Here is a 25,154-nt window from a genome sequence, read left to right as displayed (position 1 = left end):
CAGTTTTGCTTGCTATATTTCCCTTCAATTCTTCAAGTTAAGTTTTAGTAAATAAACGTGCCTTGACATCTGGTTTCTAACCTTACTAGCCGATTGACAGTGACTGTGATTGACAGTAATGACTATTGACACACTTGTTGTGGAGGTTTGGCAGCGTTGCTGTATGACGGAGCGTCATAAATTAGGCAAAGCGACGTAAGAGGAAAATTGGAATTTCGCAGCCCCGTTGGGAAAATGTTGTTAGTTTTTCATGTTTTAGTATCCGAGCAGTATCATTTTGCTGTGGTATTGCGGAATTTCTATTTTGATAGAGTGAGGCTCCGAGTAGTTTGCACCAAGAGGCAGGGTCAGATCGTATCGAAGAGAGAGAGTGACAAGTTCACTGCCAGTGTCACCTGTCACTGTCTGGTGAGTTGTCAGTTCCTTGTCCAGCCTGTAGCCATCCCGTTATCAAAAAGAACAGTCGACATTTTGTAGTTTTAAGGAAAATTTATGTTCATCTTGCCGGGAATTCGGTTGAATGGAAAAATATTCCTCCCAAGTTTTCTCACCACCTTAGAGGCCTCTCCTTTTTCTCATTCTCTCCTCTATTCTCTGGTCTCTTCCTATTCTCTGGTTTCTTCTGGTAATCCCAACACTGTTGGCAACCGGCTGAAGTGAGCCTCAACACAGCCTGGACTGAGCATTGTACTGTGGCTCTGCGATTTTGGATTGGAACCTGCCTGAAATGGACTTGCCCATGTGGTCGTTACCCTGGTTGTAGCTGACTGGTTCCAGAGCTGTCGAGTTAAGCTACCTTAGCCAAAATACACAAGAGATTAGAGGACACGCAAGTTTTTGCACATTTTATTTTATTTTTCTCTTATTGAACGGTTTGATTTAGGGTTGGGGGTTCATTTATTAATTTGAATTTTATGGGTTTATTTTCTTTTATGCAAAACAAAAACGTTAAGAGGTTCTTGCTAAGTCTATTAATATTAACCTAAGGGTTTTTATTTGAGTCGAGCTTCGACAGAATTGATTTTGACATTGAACCTGAATCGCCTTGTAAGGGATCGGCTATTTGCTACATATTTAACATATTTAGTCATAATGTTGGTTGTTGGTTAGTAGGTTTTATTGCACCAACATACCATTAATAGGCTTTCAAATTTGAACCTTACTATTTAAAAGTTTTATTTAGATTAATGTGACTTGACTAGAGTTTGTAAAAGGTATTTAGGGCCAGTGAGGTATTGTGAATTAGGCTCCAAACATATACTTCTTGTAAACAACACGTGATCACGTTTTGGATTTTCCTCTTGAACAGTAGTTCAGTGCGGATTTGTTTTTTTTTTACTAATTCCTCGCCTTAAGCATACCTCAAGTAACTTTTAATTCTTTTATCAATTTTTTATTTATTTAAAATACTACAGTATTACATTTTGAATAATTATCTAAATTTAAATATCTCAGTGGAATTAAATTTTTTTATATAAATGGAAGTGACTATGTAAATTCTTGGATGATTATATCAATCTGGTGGACCTATGGATTGTTATTTGAGTTTTTCCCAAATTATTTTCAGCTTTTAGGATCTAGGTACAAGCATAAATATAGGTCATCATTTTCTTGATTAAGAATAATATAATGGCTTATATTACCATCATAATATATCAGGGTTTGATGTACAATATTTAAATCAAGTGGCGCTCTTATTAAAATTTCTCCCACTACCTTCTCCACTGTCTAAAAGCTGGCGGCCACCAAATCTCTGAATCTTTTAAAACAAAATTTGCTTGTCTGAACTTAGTAATTTTTTTTTGTGGTTGGATAGTAGGTATGACTCACACGGGTTGGAAATAAATTGGTTTGAACCGAGTTATGCGCTACATACGCTACATACATGTATATTTAACCTTTGCTGAGGATTGTTTTCGATGTGGTATCCTGTATATCTATATTTTCAGAGAGATCAATACGCTATATAAGACACTCTGTATAGCATTATTACACATAAAAATCACTAATTTTTAACATTCTTTGATTTTAATAATAGTTTACCCCCATTTCCAAAAACTTACCTTAAAAATCCATTTTTTTTTTTGCATTTAAAAAAGTCAAATTAATGAATTGAAAAATTCACAACTTTTAAACCTGTCACTTCTCTGTGATAGCTGTTGTTGGGTTTAGCATATTTACTATGACCACACTTACCTTAATTATTTATCTTTTTTGGGGTACCTGTACTATCAAATTTCTTGGTTTTACTAAAATAAAAACGTGTTAATGCATAGTATGAATTTGTTCATATGATTCTTCTTATGATTATCTTAGTGTTTTTTTACTACCTTTTATTTTAAGTACATTCTATGGCCATCTTTCCTATGCATTTCATTTTAAGTTCTTTCGCATAAACTAATCATTTAATTTTTTAGGAAGAAAACTAGGAGATCCTAATTGCCACTATGTATTCCCTTGGGTGACAGACTTCGCTTCGAAATGTGGAAAAAACTGGAGGGACCTAAAAAAATCAAAATATAGACTAAATAAAGGGGATAGACAGTTGGATCTAACTTATGAAAATGCTCAGACCCAAGTAAGTAGTTTAATATTGTGACGTGTTTGAATGTAACAAAAAAAAACAGTTAATTTAGAAATTTTTGTTGATTCTGTCAGGTTCTGAAATATACAGAGTGTCCCGAAAGTAATGGGACATAAAACAACAGTAGATTCCTTACGTCAAAATAATGTGATTGAGGTCAACTTGCCTTATCCTAACTTTAATAGTAACTGAAATACAGGGTGTCAAAGTATTATTTGATTAATCGTTTTTTTTTCTCATAGGTCCTAAACCAAATGACACACTGACATGAAATTTAGAACGTACGAGTCTTTTATGAAATTTCGTAAACACTTTTCGGTAGAGAGCGCTCGTTGCGTTAGTTTTTACTTTTTTAAATCCCCTAACTTTTTTGCAGCTCCATATATTGATTTGAAAACTAATAAAATAATTTCCTTTTTTATTATTACATAAAAAAATTATACCTTATTAAAAACGCTAGGAGCAACCATTTTCGAAATAAGCGTACTTGTTTTTATAATATGTGAATGATTTAAATTTACTAGATTTTAAGCAATGCAATCCTGAATAAAATAAAATTAATACCTAAGATTATTGATATTTATGTAAAATTTGAATAGTTAATAAATAAAAAAAATATTACGACTTTTTTGTTAATTCTTATATCATAACCAAAGTAAGTGATATTTATTTATTTTTTTTATATTTTATTTTCAAACAAATATACCAGAAACAATAATAATAAACAAAGAAGCATACAAATAACGCAACTATAACAATTGTTCAAAATGCCCTCCATTAACTTTAATGCATTTTGAAATACGTTTAACAAATGACTTTAATATTTTAAAAAGAAGATCCTCATTATTTTTTTACATATTTACAGAATTTACAATTTTTATGTTTAGATTATTTATAGGACTATCATAAACAATTGATTTCAAATTCAAAAAAAATCGGGATTTTCTGATACAGAAGTCCATGGGGTTTAAGTCAGGACTACGCGCGGGCCAAAGCAAAAGTCCTCCACGGCCAATCCAACGTTCGGGATATTTTTCGTCAAGGTAATCTTGTATAAAATACATGTTCTGCCTAACATTTAATGGTATATTTTCTAAAAGACCTCCATGTTCATTTCGTAAGAAATTTAAGTACGAATCTCCGTTTAAATTAGGTGGTAGTTCATAGGGGCCTATTATATGGTTTCCAATAATACCACACTAAATGTTTACTTTAAATTCATGCTGGAAATGACGACTGACAAATGAATGGGGGTTTTCAGTATCCCACATATGAGCATTTCTAAAGTTAAATACGCCGCGTGTAGTAAATATAGCCTCGTCTGTGAATAACACTCTGCTAATAAGCAGTGGATCTGCGACATATTAACGATACTGTCTGAGAACATACGGGATCACTAAGGTATTTTGCAAATGGCATACATTAGCGAGGACTTATATACGGGCTTGTATGTCCATCAAGAAGATTCTTCGAGGTTGAGGAAGAAGCAGAAAAAGGAGCGTTTGTTAAAACCAGTTTCTCAAAAAAATGGACACTTCTGGAAAGAATTTAGGGATCCTGATAATGACGGAATCATTAAGTCATATCATCTATAATCTCCATTATTATAAGACAGCACGTTGGCATACAAACCAATTCTCCAGGCTATACCAAATAGAACTTATCACACATGTTGAATTTTCGATGGTGGAAAGACATCTATGCTATGCTATATTAGGCAATGAGATTGTTCGAGGACTTTTAGATAATCTAAAAGCAGTCTTCAGTAGACTCTAGAATGCAATGAGAACAGATGATGCTTTAGACCAAATCGACTAGGAGTAGTGAATCCTAGAGAAAGGTTTTGAAACTTTATTTGTTACGGTACAAAAATTAACGTCCCTCCAATAGATGTAGAAGTGAAGTATAGCGGGTTAAGGACAGAAATCAAACCTCAAGATTTGAAATTAGCCGACGTTTCGACGTTTATTTACGTCTTTTTCAAGGCTGAAAAAGATACAATTGGTACAAAATGGTAAAAGCAATAGTTATTAATATAATAGTTGAGAAACCACCGAACAAAAACACAAATAAAACTGAGAACAAAGCATAAAAGTTAAAATTAAGATGACTTACCAAATTTACATTAGAGGTTTACGTAACAATTAAAACCTAATAACATCTCCATCATACATACACCACAGATACGATTGTTATACATTAAAATATGCAGCACAACCATTAAGTAAAACCAAAAAAAAAAAAAACACACAGTATACATAAAATAAAATTGGCTTATATCACAGATTGATTCACAATGAATAAGTAGTACGTATAATAATTATAGTAAAAAAATAGCACCTTCTAAGTCAGTGTTTAGTAGTAACTGTGCGCAGAATTTATTGTTATAAAGCAGGAATGATGCACATTCTTTTTATATCTGTAAAATAGGTTTAATATTACCTGGGCTCGTTGAAAAGTTAAGTACTTTATAGTTTGGATTTATACAGCTTTAAAATGTGATTATATTGTGTACTTAGGCCCTGAGTATCGGTTCGGTGATTAACAGAATTATGCAGTTGGATGTGTATCATTTCACTGGTATTGCGTTTAAGATAGTTGATAGAGAGAGGCACTCTCTCTGTGATATAAGCCAATTTTATTTTATGTATACTGTGTGTTTTTTTTTTTTTTTTTTTTTTTGTTTTACTTAACGGTTGTGCTGCATATTTTAATGTATAACAATCGTATCTGTGGTGTATGTATGATGGAGATGTTATTAGGTTTTAATTGTTACGTAAACCTCTAATGTAAATTTGGTAAGTCATCTTAATTTTAACTTTTATGCTTTGTTCTCAGTTTTATTTGTGTTTTTGTTCGGTGGTTTCTCAACTATTATATTAATAACTATTGCTTTTACCATTTTGTACCAATTGTATCTTTTTCAGCCTTGAAAAAGACGTAAATAAACGTCGAAACGTCGTCTAATTTCAAATCTTGAGGTTTGATTTCTGTCCTTAACCCGCTATACTTCACTTCTACATTTATTTGTTACGGTATCGTGGGGTTAATACCAGGATTTTAATAGAAAGACTTCACGACCATTTTCTTGGTTACATCAGGTAAAAAGGGATCCCAGTTGTACATTTTGCAGACGTTTGTGAACGATATTAGATAAGATATGATTGAATGTTCAGAGAACGGCTAAAGGATGCAAGTAGCCGATTAAAGACAAGATACAGAAAGGTGAGATCAAACACTGAACTGGTGTAAAGTGGTATGGATAGAGGCCTTCTTTCTGAAGTACTTTACCAACACCTGATTTGCTTGCACCCGTAGCTGCCGCTATTCGCCTAGTACTTAAACCGGGATTTTCTGCTACGCGGACTAAAATTTCTTTTTCCTGTCCTTGGGAAATATTTTTTGGGCGGCCCAAAAAAAGGCATTTTTAGCCGAAATGATCCAGTTTTTCCTAGTCGACTATAAATTCTTTAGAATAATTTATGGTTTGGTTGTTGTCTATCTGGCAATATTTCCTGATACCTGCGTCTTGCATGCCGTCCATTAAAATTTACTTGCGCGTAAACACAAAGCATATCGCGCATCTCCAAATTGATAAACAAATTATGCCTAGGCATTACTTGAAATGATTAAACTTAAGAGAAAAACTTTTTTACTCGTTTTAAAAGTTTTATATTACATTCAAAAAGTTTGACATAAATAAAAACACTCGTCTCCAACGCCAACTGCCAAAGATGCGATTTAAATTAAGTAGTAAATAAATACTATTTTAAACATTTTTTTGAAAAATGGTGATTATGTCGAAAATGGTTGCTCCTAGCGACTTTAATAAGGTATACATTTTTTATGTAAATTTAAAAAAGAAATTTATTTTGATACTTTTTAAAAACTAACGCAACAAGCGCCCTCTACAGAAAACACGAAAACTGTAACTGTCTCTTTCAAGACGTAAGAGATTTTCTTCTTACTGATTTCGAAGGGTTCGTGCCTGTGGGTATAATAAGTGACCCAATTCTTGCGAATTCATTCGCTTTCTTGTTTCTACGGTGCCAGATCTACCGTTTTTGAGGTAGATCTACCGTTTTAGCGTTTTGTCTACCGCTCTACCGCAAAACATAAAATATCTACCGTTTTTTGTACGGTTTTAAAAAATGAGTAACTATACAAAATTATAAAAGTATACTCTAAATTTTTTAATAGGAAAACGAAGAATGTAAATTCAAACTTTATTTTTAACAACCCGTGTAACAAGCCGAAAATGCAATAAGTGCCAATACTGATCGCTCTGCCTGGTTGGTCGGCCGTGACTATAGCGGGGATTCACAAGAGCATTAGTTTGCTGTGTTTGTCGACACTTGTTAATATTGTCGAATTAAGTTAGATTTATGCCGTTTATTTACTTACTGTATTTGAATTAGAGATATTCGATGTGTTAACAGAGATTAGTGCAAAGTTATTAGTGACCTTCTTTAATATAATATATCTATTAATAAGCATTACAAAAAACTGAACTTTTAGAATAATGAGGTAAGCGATTATTTGTAAATTTATTATAAGGAATTTTCAATGTAGTCTTAAATAATTAGTTGTAGTTCGTATGAAGAAAATAAAGGCACCTCATCAAAAAATATTAAAAAGCGAAAATACAACTAGCAGTACAAGAAGGAATGGCAAATTGAGTTTAAAAACTGGTTAGTGCCTAGTGTTCTGGGCTGGTTCAAAGTAATAATGGACTGTATAGGTTGGCACTACTTTTATTCCATTAAAAACATACAAAAAAATGGAAAAATAACACGGAGCAAATACAAGCTCAACCGACATCTTGGTTCACGTAGTAGCACACACCTCCATCCGCGGCGCTGGCTTCGTCGAACCGAATTATTCAAAGAAAGCGCAACGTTGTCACGTCTAACTTAGAATTAATTCTGATATAATAGGTTTTTGCCTGAACATACACCGCCCGCCTTGAAAGTACCCATACTTTCAACAAACAGCATTAACTTTCAAAAAAAAATTAGATAAGATTCTGTGTAATAGGTACTTCTAAGGAAGCAATTAAACTAAACCTATATAGCTAAATTTAATAAACCAGTAACAAAAGTACACTTAACTTAATTAATTATGCTTAGCCCATTCTATCAACCTTAACGCAACGTTAATGAATATGCTAAACATATAGTACTAACTAAACATAAACACAGTATCTACTAGTGACATAATAAAATAAATGTGATAGTACGTATAGACAGTTTATTATTTACCTATCACCGCAACTCAAAAACATTTCCAAAATTAACTAAGAGAAAAGAAATACAAGTTATTTGCTTGAATTTAAGTTTATTTTGTTTCTGATGGTAGAATACACACGCGATTCACTGCTCGGGAGAGTATTTTATCACGCACCGTTACCTTAACTACTCTTGTTTCACCATCAGACCCAGGACAAAGTTGTACGATGCGACCCAAAGGCCAAGAAAGACTAGGCATATTATCTTCCTTGAGTAGGACTAACGAGCCCACTTGTAACATCTCAGGAAACTTCTGTCGCCACTTCACTCGTGTCTGTAACTCAGACAGATATTCTTTGTGCCATCGGCACCAGTAATGCTGCACCATAGACTGCAACAACTGCCATTTCTTCAGCCTGTTTTCTGTTATATTGGTTAAACTTGGTTCTGGTAATGCGGTCAACTGCCTGCCAATTAGAAAGTGGGATGGTGTCAGGGCTGATAAATCCTCTGGATCTGACGTCATCGGGCAAAGCGGACGCGAATTGAGAACACCCTCTATTTGTGTCAGTACCGTAACAAATTCTTCGAATGTTAACGAGTTATTACCTACTACTCTTTTAATATGAGTTTTCGCGCATTTAATGCCTGCCTCCCAGATACCTCCGAAACTTGGCGACCTTGCCGGGATGAAATGCCAGTTAACCCTTTCATCAGAGAACTTATTCGAAATTTCGTTAAAATTTTGTTTTAAAAAATCGTACAATTTTATAAGCTCATTATTCGCGCCGGTGTAGTTTGTGCCATTATCTGAATAGATATTAACTGGCCTTCCTCTTCGGCTTACAAATCTTTTAAATGCAGCAAGAAAGGCCTCGGTAGTTAACTCTGTAACGAGTTCAATGTGAACCGCTTTTACCGACATACAAACAAACAGGCATATATAGGCCTTTGAAAATTTGGCACCTCGAGATTTTCTATCCTTCAGAATAAAAGGACCACCGAAGTCGGTACCCACGTTTGAAAAAACAACAAAATCGTTTACACGTATGCTAGGCAAGTCACCCATAAGATATTTTATTGGCTTAGGATTGGCCTTAAAACATTTATAACACTTTTTAATAACAGCCTTACAATTTTTCCTACCCGATACAGGCCAATAATTTTCTCTAATAGAGCAAAGCAACATCTGAACCCCACAATGTAAGAGGCGTTCATGCTCATAGGTAAGTATCAATTTGGTTAAAATATGATCATTTGGCAGAATCACGGGGTACTTTCTTGCAAATGGTTGGTCAGAGTTTCTTAATCTACCACCTACGCGAATTAAATTGTCTTTTAAAAAGGGATTAAGAGATAAAATTTTACTACTTTTAGAAAGCGGCTTATTCGAGACTAAACATTGGTACTCTTTTGGAAACATTTGTTTCTGAACATGCATCACTAACAAATTCTGAGCTGCGGTAATCTCATCAGAGGTTAGAGGACCTGAGCGTTTTTGTTTATTTTGTTTACATTTTATGTTAAAAACAAATCTTAAAACATAAGCTAAGACTCTGTAGATTAATCTAAAGGAAGAAAATCTATTTAACAAGCAGTTCAGCACAGATTCTTCACCGTCGACTACCAAACCTGATAAAGTCTTGCGTTCTTCTGGAACCACATCAATATTCTGGACACTGGGACACTCCCATAGGCTACTATCTGTTTTCAGCCACTCTGGACCACTCCACCATAATTCATTGTTAATTAATAGCTTGGACGAACTTCCTCTGGATAATAAATCGGCTGGATTTTCCAACGACTTAACATGAGCCCAAGAACCATCCTTGGTTAGAGACTGTATCTCACTTACCCGATTCGCTACAAATGTCTTCCAACGTCCAGGGGTATCCTTGATCCACGCTAAAACAATTCGGGAATCTGTCCAAAAGTATTTCTGATCAAACCTTAACTCCAGTGTTTCATCTGTTTTGTGGTATAAAATTGCCAGAAGAAGAGAACCACACAACTCTAAACGAGGCAAGCTTATCTGTTTGATTGGAGCAACTCGCGATTTTGCGCATAACAAGGTTGAAATAAAAACATTTGAGGGCATAATGCAACGAATATACAGGCAAGCGCCATAGGCCCTTTCGGAAGCATCGCTGAATCCATGTAGCTCCAATCTAACATAGTCAGAAAAAACTGTTTGTCTCGGAATTCTAATAGAGTTTATATAATCCAAATCTTCTTGGAAATCGGACCATAATTTCAAGATTGCACAAGGAACTTCATCATCCCATCCGACTTTTGCCTTCCAAAGCTCTTGAATAATAAGTTTGGCCTTGATTATGATAGGTCCTTCCAAGCCTAACGGATCGAACACTTGGCAAACTACTGACAGGATGGATCATTTGGATATTATTTTTAGAGGCAATGCATTGCAAATATTTACCTTATAGGTAATAATGTCATCGTTGGAGTCCCAATAAACGCCTAATGTCTTATTTTGCTCTCCTTCGCCAATATTCACCACACTATTATCTAAATCACTGAAGAGCTCAAACTCCTTTAAGATGGCCTTATCATTACATAACCATTTCCTAAGTTGAAAACCAGCAGAGTTTAAAATTTTAGTTATATTTTTTTGCAAACTCAAAATTTCAACTCTGTCACTGGCGCCTGTCAAGAGGTCATCCATGAAAAAATCTCTTCTTATTATGCTGGCAACCTGAGGAAATTCCTTTTCATTTTGAGCAGCCAAGTGAAACAGGCATTTTACAGCCAAATATGGCGACGACGCGTTACCATAAGTAACGGTGTTTAGTGAAAAGACTTTCAATTCTTCATTATTATTAGCCCGCCAGAATATTTTTTGATATTTGCGCTGCTCAGGTGCTATTAAAATTTGCCTAAACATCTTAGACACATCTGCAGTCATTACATATTTATGTAAACGGAACCTACTTAAAATTGAGAATATGTCGTGTTGGAGAGTGGGACCCACGTATTGCACATCATTCAGCGAAAAATTATTATTCGTTTTACAAGAAGAATCAAATACCACCCTGCATTTTGTGGTAACACTGGTAGTTTTAAGCACCGCATGATGGGGAAGGAAATATCCTTCATAATTCTGGAAGTCCACCTCTGACATATGGTTTAAATCTTGGTATTCCGACATAAATTGCGAATATTCTTGTTTCAAATCCTCATTTTTTGATAATTTCCCTTCCAGCAAATCAAATCTGTGTAAAGCTTTGTCTCTCGAAGATCCCAGGTTTTCAATTTCTTGCTTAAATGGTATTTTTACCACATATCTACCAGTTGCATCTCTTTTAACCGTTTTCTCAAAAAAATCCTCGCAGTACCTTTCTGCCTCGGTAAACTTTTCTTTGGATAACTTTACCTCTTCAATTTCCCAAAATTTAGTAAGTGTATCGTCTAAAGGCTTCTCTGATTCAATTAAGGATAAACAACTTATCGTTTTGCCCAAGTTCTTATCCGTTGAAGTCAATTTACCTGCAACGACCCACCCAAACACCGTATTTTTTAATATGGGCAAGTCCGGACCCAAAGTATGATAGCCGGGCCTTAAAATTCTCCAAAAAACATCCGAACCTAATAAAAGATCGATTTCATTTGAGACATTAAATCGAGGATCCGCTAAATAAAAATTACTCGGAATTTTTAAATTTTCTTTTTTAAAACTTATACTAGGTAGTTTACAAATAATATCAGCCACAACCAAACAGTCTAAGCGCGTAATAAATTCAACATTTTTAGAGCTTAACTCAACACTTACTCTTTTATTTATGTTTGTTATAGTTTGCCCTACTCCTTTTACAACATGCTCAATTTTTTGTGGCCTTGCACTCAGTAGTTTACACATTTTCGTAGACATAAAATTAGACTGCGATCCACTGTCCAACAACGCACGCGCGATTCATAAAACTTACCGTCAAAACTCTTTAAATTTACAACGACCGTCGATAGTAATATCTGGGAAGAACCGCACAATCGTGCAACGTCGCAATCCTCTATTCCGGTGACCAGCGTGACATCGTCGTTCTCGTGGCACCTGTCGTTCTCGACGCGGGCTTCGGGTCCGATCGCGATGGCGTTCAAAGCGGCTGTTGATGACGATGGAACAGTGGCGTCTCTTGGATTTGAATTATTTGTCGCATTATTTGTATTTGGCAAATTAAATTGGGAATTTTCTTTTTTAGCTGGTAAATGTAAAATTGTGTTATGCGCACCTTTGCATTTAAAACATTTACGCATTTTACATTTCCACGCTTGGTGAGAGTTACGCAAACATATAAAACACAGTTTTAAACGTTTAACCTCTGAAATGCGCTCAACGACAGGGAGTTTTAAAAAATCATCACAACGAAAAATTGCGTGTGTACCTTCACAAAAATAACATTTATACGTTACCTCAGGTTGCATATCATCTGTCGCTGCTAAACCATAGCTACGCGTAGGTTTTTTAGAAGTTACAATTTCTGAACTACTTTTAGAGGTTTTAAAATAGTGCATTTTTTCTAAAAGTTCGCTTTTTTGTCTCAGAAAACAAACCATATCATCAAAAGTAGGCAAATCACCTACACATTTATAGTTTTCCCAATAGCGCCTTGTAATTACATCAAGTTTATTACAGATAATGTAGATTATTAAGCGATCCCATAAATCGGTGTTTTCCCCCAATACCTTCAAGGCTTTTAAATGTTTTATAAAGGAATCGCATATATTTCGTAACTCTACGTGTGATTCTTTATGAATTTTAGGATATTCGAATAAATCGTGAAGATGTTTATGGATAATTAAATGTTTTCTTTCATAACGTTCTGTAATAAATTGCCAAGCAATCTGATAATTATTTGCAGATACATTTATTGATTTAATGGCTTCCGCGGCCTCTTTTTCTAAGCTTTCGCGCAAATAATAAAATTTTTGTATCTCTGATAAGGAGTTATTCTCATGAACCAACGCAAGGTACGTATCCCTAAACTCTAGCCAATGATCATATCTACCATCAAATGTTGGTATTTTTATGGGTAGAAGTTTTACCAAGGATAGAAACTCATTAGAATTACCACAATTTAAATTATTGTTTCGAAACCTGTTACTACTATTATTACTACGAGCATCTGCCAAGGCCTCTGGCATTTCTAATTCATTATGGAAATTTAAACAGTTTTTCACAGCCCCTATTAAATCAAAAAATTTTTGCTCAAAATTTTCTCTCTCTATATCCCCTGAATCGGAGGTATCTAACAATTCAATTTGAATATGCACTTCATTAAAATCGTCAAAAAGTGGCTCAATTTTTTCCAATCTTACTCGCAATTGGCACAGAACATCATTGCCCAAAATTTCATTTTCTTTTTTAACACTTTCAAAATAAGTTAAAAAGCGAGTAAGCTGGCCTTTGAGAACACCTCTTTTTGACTTTAATTGGGCTAGGTCAGACATTTTTTTTTTTTTTGACACAAATAATTACAAAAAACTACCCAATTTTTTTTTTTATTTAAAAAGTCTTACTCCACGCCATTCACGAGTCGCCACTGGTTGTCCTCTGCTCTTCAACGGGCTACGCCGATTACGTGACGTGTCTGCACAGCCAAGTTTAAACCAATTTAATACCAGTTTCCAGGCTTCTTACCATCAAAAAATCCGGCGAATGGACCATGTTCTGGGCTGGTTCAAAGTAATAATGGACTGTATAGGTTGGCACTACTTTTATTCCATTAAAAACATACAAAAAAATGGAAAAATAACACGGAGCAAATACAAGCTCAACCGACATCTTGGTTCACGTAGTAGCACACACCTCCATCCGCGGCGCTGGCTTCGTCGAACCGAATTATTCAAATAAAGCGCAACGTTGTCACGTCTAACTTAGAATTAATTCTGATATAATAGGTTTTTGCCTGAACACCTAGTGCAAATAAAAATGAGGGGTATTGTACAATATGTAATAAAAGTATTAATGTAAGTTCAGGAAAATTACAGTTAGTAAGGCACCAAGATAGTGAGGCACATAGAAAAAAGTGTAGGGCGGTTGATTCTACTAGTCAGGCAACATTAACATCATTTATTGCTCAAGGTAAAAATAAAACAATAATGGACCCGGCAACCAAGAACGCAGATTTATATATTTCGGCATTTATAATATCTGAGCATAACTTACCGTTTAAGCTGACCGAACATATTCCTTCTCTTTTAAAAAACATTTGCACGGACTCGGAAATAGCAAAAAATATAAAATGCAGCCGAACTAAGACAACAGCTTTGATAAAAAATGTCATAGGCGTATCCAGTTTTGAAGAAACATGCAGGATTTTAAGAACTGTAAAGTTTTCGCTGATTATTGACGAATCGACTGACTTAAGCACCATCAAACATTTGGCAATGGTTGGTAGATATTTTTATGAAAATAGGTGAGTTTTTTTAGGAAATATTAGAGATTTCTTACATGTATAACAATAATATATTTTTTAGAGTTCATGATAGATTTCTAACACTCGTTCCAATGAAAAATGCAGCAGCTTCGGATATATATGGAGAAATTGTGAATTTCTTTAAAAAGAATGATATATTCCCTATTTAGAAAATCTCATAGGATTTGCTTCGGACGGTGCAAGTGTTATGGTATGCTAACAAAATTCGGTTGTAACAAGACTAAAGAATGATATTCCCAAAATTTTTTTAATAAAATGTATATGTCACAGCTTCAATTTGTGTTCCTCCTATGCCTGTCTAAAACTTCCAAGAGCTACGGAGGATTGTGTACGTGATATTTACAATTATGTATGTAATAGTCCTAAACGAGTTGAAACTCTTAAGGAATTTCAGAAGTTCACTCATACTAAAATTCACAAGATTTTTCATCCGTCCCAAACGCGCTGGTTGTCCTTAGACTCTGTAGTGTGTAGAATAATTGAGCAATATAATGCTTTGAAATTATATTTTGTCGATGCCATTGCAAGTGATAAACTTCAAGCGGCCGAAAATATTTATCACAAATTAGAAGATCCCTTAACATTAGCATTTCTGTTGTTTTTGGAACATGTTTTGCCATTATTTAATAGCCTTAATAAGGAAATGCAGTCTGCTGAGCCTAAATTATACAATTTGCACACACGTATGTGTGATACTTATAGAACCCTTTTAGATTTTTTTATTAAAAAGGAAGTTTTAAATCAATATTCTATTGAAAAAATTAATGTTACAAATCCAAACAATTTCAAACCTTTAGAAAACATATATTTAGGGGCTAAACTTATACCATATCTCTTGTCAAACAAATTATCTGTAGAGCAAAAACATATATTGCAAACCCGATGTTTAGATTTTTATATAGAAGCAGATTTTAAAAAGGTATGACTTTGGTAATGATATATTAAAAGCTATGGATCTTATAAATCCAAAAATAATATCTAAGGGTGAAAAAGAGTCAATTGTTCCCTTAGCTCAATATTTTCCAAATTTAATTTCAAATTCGGAACTTCAAAAACTTGATATGGAGTGGAGACTTCTTAGAAACTCTCAGTTGGCCAGAGAGCATAAAGATTTTTTTAAGAGAACAAGTTTTTGGGTCAAAGTTCATAGTGAAAAATATGCAGATGGTACATGTGTATATCCATTGCTTTGTTCTTTTGCGTTTGAAATTCTTAGCTTGCCGCATTCCTCAGCGAATGTGGAAAGAATTTTCTCGCATATAAATTTGTTAAAAACAAAGCAAAGAAATACATTATCTACCAGTTCCATTATTGGACTATTGCACTCAAAGCAGTATATTGAGAATGAATGTTTTAATTTAAACATAACACCAGACTTGATGAGGCTTCACAATAGCCAAATGTACAAAAAATCAGACACATTATCTGATTGGGATTCAGAATAGTAATAAACATAATAATTATTATCTTAGAAATACATATTTATTTAGATTAGAATAATATTTGTTTGCGGTTTGCGGATTTATTTGCGTTTTTCAGTCCACTTTGTTTTTTTTTTAAGATTTAATAAAAACAAAATTAGTAAAATGGTCTTTTCATTCATTTCCTTTTCTCGCGAACTTAAATACGTCTAAATATATTTTCTATCGTTTCCTAATTCAAATCTACCGCTTTTTCGTCACTTGACTACCGCTTTTCCAATTATACATCTGGCACCACTGCCTCCTCAGGCCCAGTATAGTCGAAGTACAACAACAGTTCAAGAAATAACCCCTATGGTACCCCATAAGCATTTAACATCCATTACTTGTATCTTGAATCTTTATATACTAATTTTGTAGTCAGCCAATATCAGCCAACAATTATGTTTTAAACCAAAATGTACCTACATAATACCCCACAGTGGACTCACAACGGTTTTTTGAATCTCTTTTGTAGGTTCCTCACCATGTATCCGACGTACTTTCTTCCATAACCTACTATGTATATATGGCAAGAAGAACACCAAAAACCGTTCTATGTAAAAATGTTAGGCCTATATGGGTACCCGCCGAGTATCCAAGCTCAATACAAAGAATGCAAGAATGGACACCTGATGAATGTATCCCGGAGTTTTTTATAGGTAAACCTAATAATTATGAATTGAAGACTAACATGTTTATAATTTTAAAAAAAGTTAAGTAAAATTGAGCAAAAACGTCAAATACAATACACATGTTTAGCTCATTTAGGTTTTTTGTTACCAAGTAACCCTTTAGTATATACAGTAAAGCCTCGATAGTCCGGACTAATAAAAACGACGGTGATCCGGATTAACGAAAAATTCGGATTACTGAAACATGATGTCTTTTTACATACATATATGTTTTTTATTAGGGAATATTATATGTATATAACTAAAAAATTGCCTACAAATATGTGATAAACGAGAAAAACATACAAGTTAAAAGAATAAACTAAATTACATGTTTGCTATGTAGTAGGTACATAATAAAGCTAATTAAAAAAGTCTGTAATTTTTGCTTGCTTTACATTTTCTTGGTTTTTCATAAAAGCCATTTCTTTAAGTCTTTGAAGAACAAGAATATCATGCAATGGCACTCGATTTTCTTCAACCCACTTTAAGCATAAATTGAAGCCCTTCACTGCTTCATCATTTTTGACTCCTTTCTCTCTCCCTTGATTTTCGTCATTCCTTCACATTCTTCGCTGCTGCTATAATGCATTTCGTTGCTTTCTATCTCATCTAATACCAAGTTGTCCTCATTTTCAATCCAGTTATTCACCTCATTAGGATTTATCTCATTTTCACTTAGTGTTTGGAGCATAGCCGAAACATCCATTAAAGCTCGTAGCTTTTCCTGTAATTGCTTTAGCGAAATCAGATCATCGGCTTCGTATTCTAAATCATTACCAAAAACCGTTCCTTTTGAAATTACTTTTTCCCAACATTTTTGTAAAACCTCTACAGTAAGTTTTGACCATGCATTGCTCACTAAATATGTTGCAGTTTTGAGATTTAAGGTCTTTAATACCTGGATAACATTTTCTTCATTTTGTGATAAAATGTGCGCCAAAAGGCTCTTACGGTAAAACAATTTAGTCAACCTTATGCCATTTTGATCCATGGGTTGCAGCAATGCTGTGCAATTTGGCGGAAGAAAGATTGTTTGGAAATGGCCATCCTCACTTCTCAGTTCTTCTGGCAATCCATGGCTTGAGGCATTGTCAATGATTAAAAGAGCACATTCAGTTAGATTCTGGCTTCTTAAATACTCTTTTACTTGCCTACTAAACGAATTATGAAACCACTCTTTAAATATTGCAGATGTCATCCAAGCATTGCAGGAATTTTTGTACTCTACGGGTATTTTTAAATGCTCTGGGATTTTTTGCTTTTCCAATGACGAGAATTCTCAATTTGTGAGAACCATCTCCATTTACACATGCCAAGAAAGTAACCCGCTCCTTACTTATTTTTCGTCCCGGTGCTGTCTTTTCTTGAGAACGAACAATTGTTTTTTCCGGTAACATTTTCCAGTACAACGCTGATTCATCAGCATTGTAAACCTGCGTAGGAATTAAATTTAGGTCTTTCATTTTCTGTGCCAACATATTTTTAAAAGGCTCAACAGCAGTTTCGTCATTGGATAATTTCTCACCACAAATTTTTAAAGCTCTCAAACCATGTCTTTTTCTGAAATTTGCGATCCAACCTCGACTGGCTGCTAAATTCTCATTTCCATAAACATCGTTGTAGATTTGCTTTGCTTTGGCTGCTAAAATTTCATATGATATGGGAATGTGTCTGGAACGTTGCCTGCAAAACCATTCGAACAATCGCTTTTCCATTCTGGGATATTCAGGTTTTTTTAGTGTTTTCCTAGCTTGAGGTACGCTATCACAACCGCTAATAAAACTAAAAATAAAATATAAAACATTAGTAAAAATAAAACGTCTTTATAAACCTTGGCACATACCTTTTAATGCTCAATTTGTTCTTTTTAATATCCGAAATTGTGGATGTGCCTACAACGTATTCACTAGCTAAGGCTTTTCCACTCACGCTACGTTCTAATCTGTTCAGTATATCAAGCTCTTGTTTTAAAGATAATGTTTTATGCTTTCGTCTTGGAGCCATATTCCCCAGAATTGGTGTAGGAAGGCCAGGAAGTAATAAGTGTCGACTGTAATACCTATGTAACGTTAAAAACTAAACTTTCGCAAACTACCAATCAATTTAAACTTGTCAAAGCCTGCAAAACGGCTGAGAACAGCGCGATCCGGATTATCGCGTACAAGCGAATCCGGACTATAAAGTACATAATAGCGGCAAAATTCGTGTTCGGACTACTGAAGCATCCGGAGTAACGCATGTCCGGATTATCAAGGCTCTACTGTATTTGGAAATTTATTAGCATCAAAGTCAGAAGTTTGATTCGTTACTAGAATGCATAATAAAGTTCTATACAAAGGAAAGAAAGAAGTTGTTAGCCCTTAAAAAATTTGAATTTGAATTATTATTGTTTTAGATCCATCAATATTTAGAAGTATCCATGATGACCTAGAAGATTTGGAGGTACCACAATGGGCATCTGGCCCTGAAGAATTCATCGAAAGGCATCGAGAAGCACTGGAAAGCGAGCACGTGTCTGAAAGGTTACATCATTGGATCGATCTAACTTTCGGATACAAGTATGTTGTTTAATTATTATGGAGTTATATATAATACATTAGGGCAGAACAAAACTAGTAGGGCTTTTAATTTTAGGTTATCAGGAAACGCAGCCATAAAAGCTAAAAACGTATGCCTTAATTTGGCTGATGATCATACGTTTTTGACCAAGTCTGGTAAGTAATGAATTAATGCTAAATTATAAGAGATAATGAAAAAAAAATGTTCATAATAAATAGTTTAAAAAATCGTAGTATTTGATAAAAATTTTACCTATTCAGGGTGTTTCGCACGTTATATTAGTAAAATTAACAATAAAAAGTTACTTTAGTAAAATTATTTTAATTTTAGTTCTAAAACAAAAAAACACAAAATTATTGGTCCATTTTTATTCGTTTCAAAGTTACAAGCCTATGAAAACAGTATACCGGGTGGTGCGTCGCCGAGCGGAACATAGGAAAACCCATGTAAATTTTAAGGGGATCAAGTATTGGCTTCCCTGTACATTTTACAGAAAAAATGTAACATAACTTTTTGAAGAGACCAATCAGGCAAACCCTTGTGCAAAGTTTCAAAAAATTTTAATAAGCGAATCTTGAATTATTCAATTAAATGTAATTGCAAACAAGTAAAACCAAACGGGCACCAGTAAAATGAATATTGTCACTGACGTGAGGAAAAGTGTCAATAAATCAGTGACAGTCGATATTTGAAAACAAGTATGAATTATTTAATCGACGAAAAAATAGCCATAATTAAGTGGCATTATGCGGGAAACAGTTTTAGAGCAGTATCTGAAATGTTTTCAGTTTCCATGAACATTCTTGATTGAACATTGATAAAACGAAAAAAAAAACATTTTTTGTATTCGGCTGTACGTCAGATTTGACAAAGCCTTATAACAAATTGTTTGCTGGTGGCTGGTGTCTGGCTTTACCTGAACCGAAAATTTGGGAATTTTGCAATTATATTTAATTGAATAATTCAAGATTCGCTTATTAAAATTTTTTGAAACTTTGCACAAGGGTTTGCCAGATTGGTCTCCTCAAAAAGTTATCTTACATTTTTTCTGTAAAATGTACAGGGAAGCCAATACTTGATCCCCTTAAAATTATATGGGTTTTCCTATGTTCCGCTCGGAGACGCACCACCCTGTATAAGTAAATTTAAATTTATACACTAAATAAAATCCTATTTTACAACTAGTCTTCTTGTATTTATTAGACGGTGTATAGAGTACGCTCCATTAATTCCTCTCCGGTGTTTGTAAGTTGTGAGTACACTATATCTTTGATCCACCTTTATACATAAAACTCTAGGATTATTAATATAATTTCTCAGTCTCAGTTTGGTTTTAAAGAAGGGTGTTCAACAACAGATGCTATTTACAAAGTTACTAATTTTGTTCAAACGAGTTTAAATAGTGGTTGGAAGCCTCTAGCTGTATTTCTAGATTTAGTTTAAGGCTTTTGACACTGTAGATTATAAGATTATGCTTAAGAGTATGTATATACAACTTACAACACATGTAAAATCTATTGGAACACGGATATAATAACAGGCAGAGAAGTGAGGAACAATACTTAATCGACGTTATCATTCCACTTGATGGAAATATCGGGCGTGGTAAAATAGACAAAATTTACAAGTATTAAGACCTAGCAAACGAACTAAATGACAATTTATTAGTGAGGGGCGCAAAAATATTCCCGATAGTAATAGCCGCAAACTCTCTGCTCAAGACTCTACTGAGCCTTCCGCCTCTGGTCTTCGGTGTGCAATTGAGGCAATTAGGACTGCGCACAGGCTATACGTCCTCGGCGAACTACGTGCTGGCGAGACCGGTCACGCAAAAATCTGTTCACGGGCCATACACGATGTTCTCTCCTTCTGATGGGCAGTGACTGCATGTCTCCAGTGACAGTGGACTGCAAGGGATTTGTGACGCACATTGCAGGCAGAGAGGAGTGGCAGCATTTCAACAGGCCTGCATTGCTAAACAGAGGGGCCATCTGGTACACAGATGACTCCAGAATGAATAACAGAGCTGGATCAGGGCTTTGTGGTGGCATTCCACATACCAGTAGGGCATACTCGCTGGGAAAACACGCCACTGTCTTCCAGGCCGAAGTATTTGCTGTATTAAAATGCGGACAGAAAATCCTAAGCTGCGGACACCGCAATACAGTCGTATCAATATGCTCGGACAGCAGAGCCGTTATTAAGGCTATCACGGTCGTGAAAGTAAGCTCCAAGCTTGTACTAGAATGCATAAAAGTTCTGGAGAAACTGGTGCAGGTTGTTTGCTGGGTTCGCCTCGTCTAGGTACTTGGCCACGCAGGTCATGCAGGTAGCGAGGAAGCTGGGATCCGCGAATGTGCCGATGGGGCTGGAACCCATAAAATTGGTGTGGCCAAATGCGTAGCGGTCTCGTCAATGAAGGGTCTGCTGGACAAGTGGACCGACCGAAGATGGACTGAGTCCCCTGGTATGAGACAGGCCAAAGCGCACATAAGTGGACCCTTTGCCTGTCTCACCAAAAATCTATTACGCCTAAAAAGACGCGAAATTCGGCTAGTGACAGGTCTTTTAACCGGACACTGGCACTTGGGAGTGGCACCTGGGAGTGCCTAGCACTCACGTGCACCAGGTTCATATACTTTAGTAACACCTTCAGTGTACCGAGTGACTAAGTCCCTCAGACCAGAGCCTTATCGGTTTTTCTAAGGCCATTGGGCTCTGGTAACCCCCGGTGGGGCATGACGAGTCCATCAGGAGACCTATACGCACAACTGCATCTGGCAGCCCACTGTTTTGGCAATTTCAGTTTCAATAGCCGCAAACGGACTGGTTGAAAAAAGTGTCACCAAATACCTAGGCCTATTTGGGCTTAAACATCCAAAGAGAATTGTTGCGCTTGCACAAAATGCGACTATTTGTAGAACGTGCAATATTGTCCAAGGTGGACAAACCGTAGACCAATAAGTCCCGGTTTGATCATGAACATCAAACCCAACAGAGGTGGTAAAAAAAAAGTGTGAAACAAAACACCGGAGAAATGAGATAAGTTTTTTTTTTAGTGTGCGAATTTAAAAATTGCTTGTAACTTTAGAACGATTAAAGATCGACCTACCATGTTTGTGTTTCTTAATCTTCGAATTAAGTCTACTTTATGCTCACAAAACTTGAACATATAACAATCCAGTAGATCGAGAAATTAGTTTTCCTACATTGGCAAAGGTTCTTGAGGGACTTGTTAAGGTGAGAGTTTTTTCATTTCTTAAGCGACATGATATTTTGAGTATTGAGCACTTTGCATTCCGACAGGATGTTGGCACCAGCGACGCGATTTTCGCATTTCTTCGGGTGCTCTATGATAGGTTAAATGCCGGTGATGCTGCTGCAGCAGTGTTTTCTGATTTGTCGAAAGCTTTTGACTGCGTGAATCATGAAATACTGCTGGGAAAGTTGAACAAATACGGTTTCAGGGGTGTTTGTTTAGAGTGGTTTAAGTTCTACCTGGCTGGCCGAGTCCAGGGAGTACTTTTCAATGATAAAATATCAACGGAATTGTCTGTCAATGCTGGTGTTCCCCAGGGTTCAGTTTTGGGCCCACTGTTATTTCTTTTATATGTCAATGACTTTCCCCAAATTTTTACTGAAAGGAAGTTCAGTATGTTTGCAGACGATACAACTATCTTATGGCATGATGCAGATTCGTCTAAATTAAGCAGAAAAATAACTGCCGGTCTTCACAAAGTAAAAACCTGGTGTGACTCAAATTTGTTGAGTATTAATGTTTCAAAGACTAATATTGTCAATTTTAAAGGTTCGAATAATAATATTCTGATGGACTCTCGTTTTGTTGCAACCCAACAGTTTAATAAATTTTTGGGTTTAACTATTGATGACACTTTGGAACAAATTTGAGGAACGCATCTTTCGTGTTTGCAGTAAGGTTTCGTCTGGGTGTTATGCTCTTAGAGTGATAACAAATAATTTGGATTTTGCAATATCTAAACATGCATATTATGCCCTAATTGAGCCCCACCTTCGGTATGGTATCCCATTCCGAGGGTCCTGTTCGCAGTATCTTTTTAACGGCTTGTTTGTTTTTCAGAAGAGAGCAGTTCGCTATTTATGCGGGGTAATAGTGGAATAAAATCGCCTTAAAATTATGACTTTTCGTGATACAAAAGTATAATTTAATGAAACTCATATCATATTGTAGAGGACCTTCTGGAGCATCGAAAATGGGAAAGTACAACTTTTTTTAGTAGGGCCGAACTTTGAAAATGGCCCTTAAACGTGTCCAAGCGCAAATTAAAAGAACTACGTTTTTCTAAACATAAACCGTTGTATTTATATAAATATGTGACATAGAAATCTGATTCTTTTGCACAGATATAGCTTAAACATAAGCGCATCTGGTGGCAATTAAGGAATTTTAAAAATGTGAAAAGGTTTTTTCTTTTTATGTTAGGAATATGAAATTTTCAAAATAGGGCATCCAAAACTTCACCCTGCGGTGAGCTATGCGAAATATTGAAAATTTTTATACATATATATCGAATGAAATGTAGCCAGAACATGTGGAAAGTTTAAAAAAAAAAATTAAGTTGCTAACTTAAACTGTTACAAAGATATGAATTTTTATATAACGGCCATTGGACGCGCGCTGATGCTGGCAGCGGCTACCCGGGCTACCAGTCTAAATATGACCAAGGTTTGCGGTGCAAACTTTTTTTTGCATCTAGAAATAAAAAAAAAAACATAAGGAGTAAGATGTAAAAAAGTTTTGTATGAGATTTACCCTAAATATTTTCCTCTTCGTCATTATCATATCACGTCAGGGATGTTATGGTTCTGACAATTTTTGCAGGATCAATCGCTGCAGCATTTTAACCCTTCTTTTAGGCATACACATTTATTATCAGAGCACTGTTTATCCTTGCAGAAGAGGTCCAATATTTGTCTTATATCCCCAGGTATGGGATCAGCAGTCATTAGAACGGGCTCCAGAATATGGTTAATTTTGGTCCAACCAAAATTAATGGGGTCAAGGGTAGGCATAATAGGTATATGACTGGAAGTTCATATATGCAATTGCAATATGCACCTAAAATGTTTATAAGTTTTGTTTTGTAATAGCATCTAAATTTAAATTACAAGTACACTAACCTTAGTACATGCTGATAAAATGCGTCGTCTGTTGGTGGAAGTTCTGATGCGGACTTATTCGAAGTTGTTGTGAGTTGGTACCTCAGTGCATTAAGTGTGTTAATGTCCTTGTTTTAATTTTTATATAAAGCCAGTGCAAAATTTGTGATTCTCAAAACCACCAGTAATGATCAGAGTTCCTCTATTTGCAAAAGATCAGGTGAATTTTTTAAAAGATAAGCGGTCAGAAATTTTAGTAGAGATCGTTTATCTCCACACGCCGTCTACGAGCGCCCTTTTATAGTATACGCAGCCCGGCGTCGCGTCTGCAGTTCATTTGAATTTATAGAGCGCATTTTTAGGCCTCTATTAGAAAAATCATATTTCTCTAACCGTTCAAGTTAGCAACTTATTTTTTTTTTAATTTTCCACGTGTTATGGCTACATTTCATTCGATATATATGTATAAAAATTTTCAATATTTCGCATAGCTCACCGCAGAGTGAAGTTTTAGATGCCCCATTTTGAAAATTTGATATTCCTAATTTAAAAACAAAAAACCTTTTTATATTTTTAAAATTCTTTAATGTTCACCAGATGCGCTTATGTTTAAGCTATATCTGTGCAAAAATTCAGATTTCTATGTCACATATTTCTGTAAATACAACGGTTTATGTTTAGAAAAACGCAGTTTTTCTAATTTGCGCTTAGACACGCTTAAGGGCCATTTGCAAAGTTCGGCCCTACTAAAAAAAGTTGTACTTTATCATTTTCGATGCCCCAGATGGTCCTCTACATGATGGTATAAGTTTCATTTAGTTATACTTTTGTATCACGCACCCTTAGAAATAAGCGACTTTTAGGAGCGATTTTATTCCACTATAAGGTCTGCTAATATAAGTCCTGTCGTCCTTTATTTGTTAAATGTAAAATTTTGACTTTATGCTGCCTCTTTGTTTTGGAAACGGTAACACTTATTTTTGAGAAATTTAGAAGGGACATTCAGCTTGAAAGACACTATCCGCCAGGTCTGTTTGCTTGGGTTGCCTATTCCTTAC

General features: G+C 35.2%; 1 protein-coding gene across 6 annotated transcripts in view; it reads left to right on the top strand.

Moving 5' to 3' along the window:
- The window catches only part of LOC126735603 (WD repeat-containing protein 81), a 295,976-nt gene that overhangs the window by 35,218 nt on the left and 235,604 nt on the right, over positions 1 to 25,154 (top strand). For all 6 annotated transcript variants that reach the window (XM_050439654.1, XM_050439652.1, XM_050439651.1 and 3 more), the window contains exons 6-9: positions 2,418 to 2,578; positions 16,200 to 16,383; positions 18,794 to 18,956; positions 19,033 to 19,112. In XM_050439654.1, coding sequence (XP_050295611.1) covers positions 2,418 to 2,578; positions 16,200 to 16,383; positions 18,794 to 18,956; positions 19,033 to 19,112 — 588 coding nt within the window. The remainder of the gene's footprint in view (positions 1 to 2,417; positions 2,579 to 16,199; positions 16,384 to 18,793; positions 18,957 to 19,032; positions 19,113 to 25,154) is intronic.

The sequence above is a fragment of the Anthonomus grandis genome, chromosome 4, assembly GCF_022605725.1.
Source record: "Anthonomus grandis grandis chromosome 4, icAntGran1.3, whole genome shotgun sequence".
Lineage (NCBI taxonomy): Eukaryota > Metazoa > Arthropoda > Insecta > Coleoptera > Curculionidae > Anthonomus > Anthonomus grandis.
This window is presented reverse-complemented; position numbering and strand designations above follow the sequence as displayed.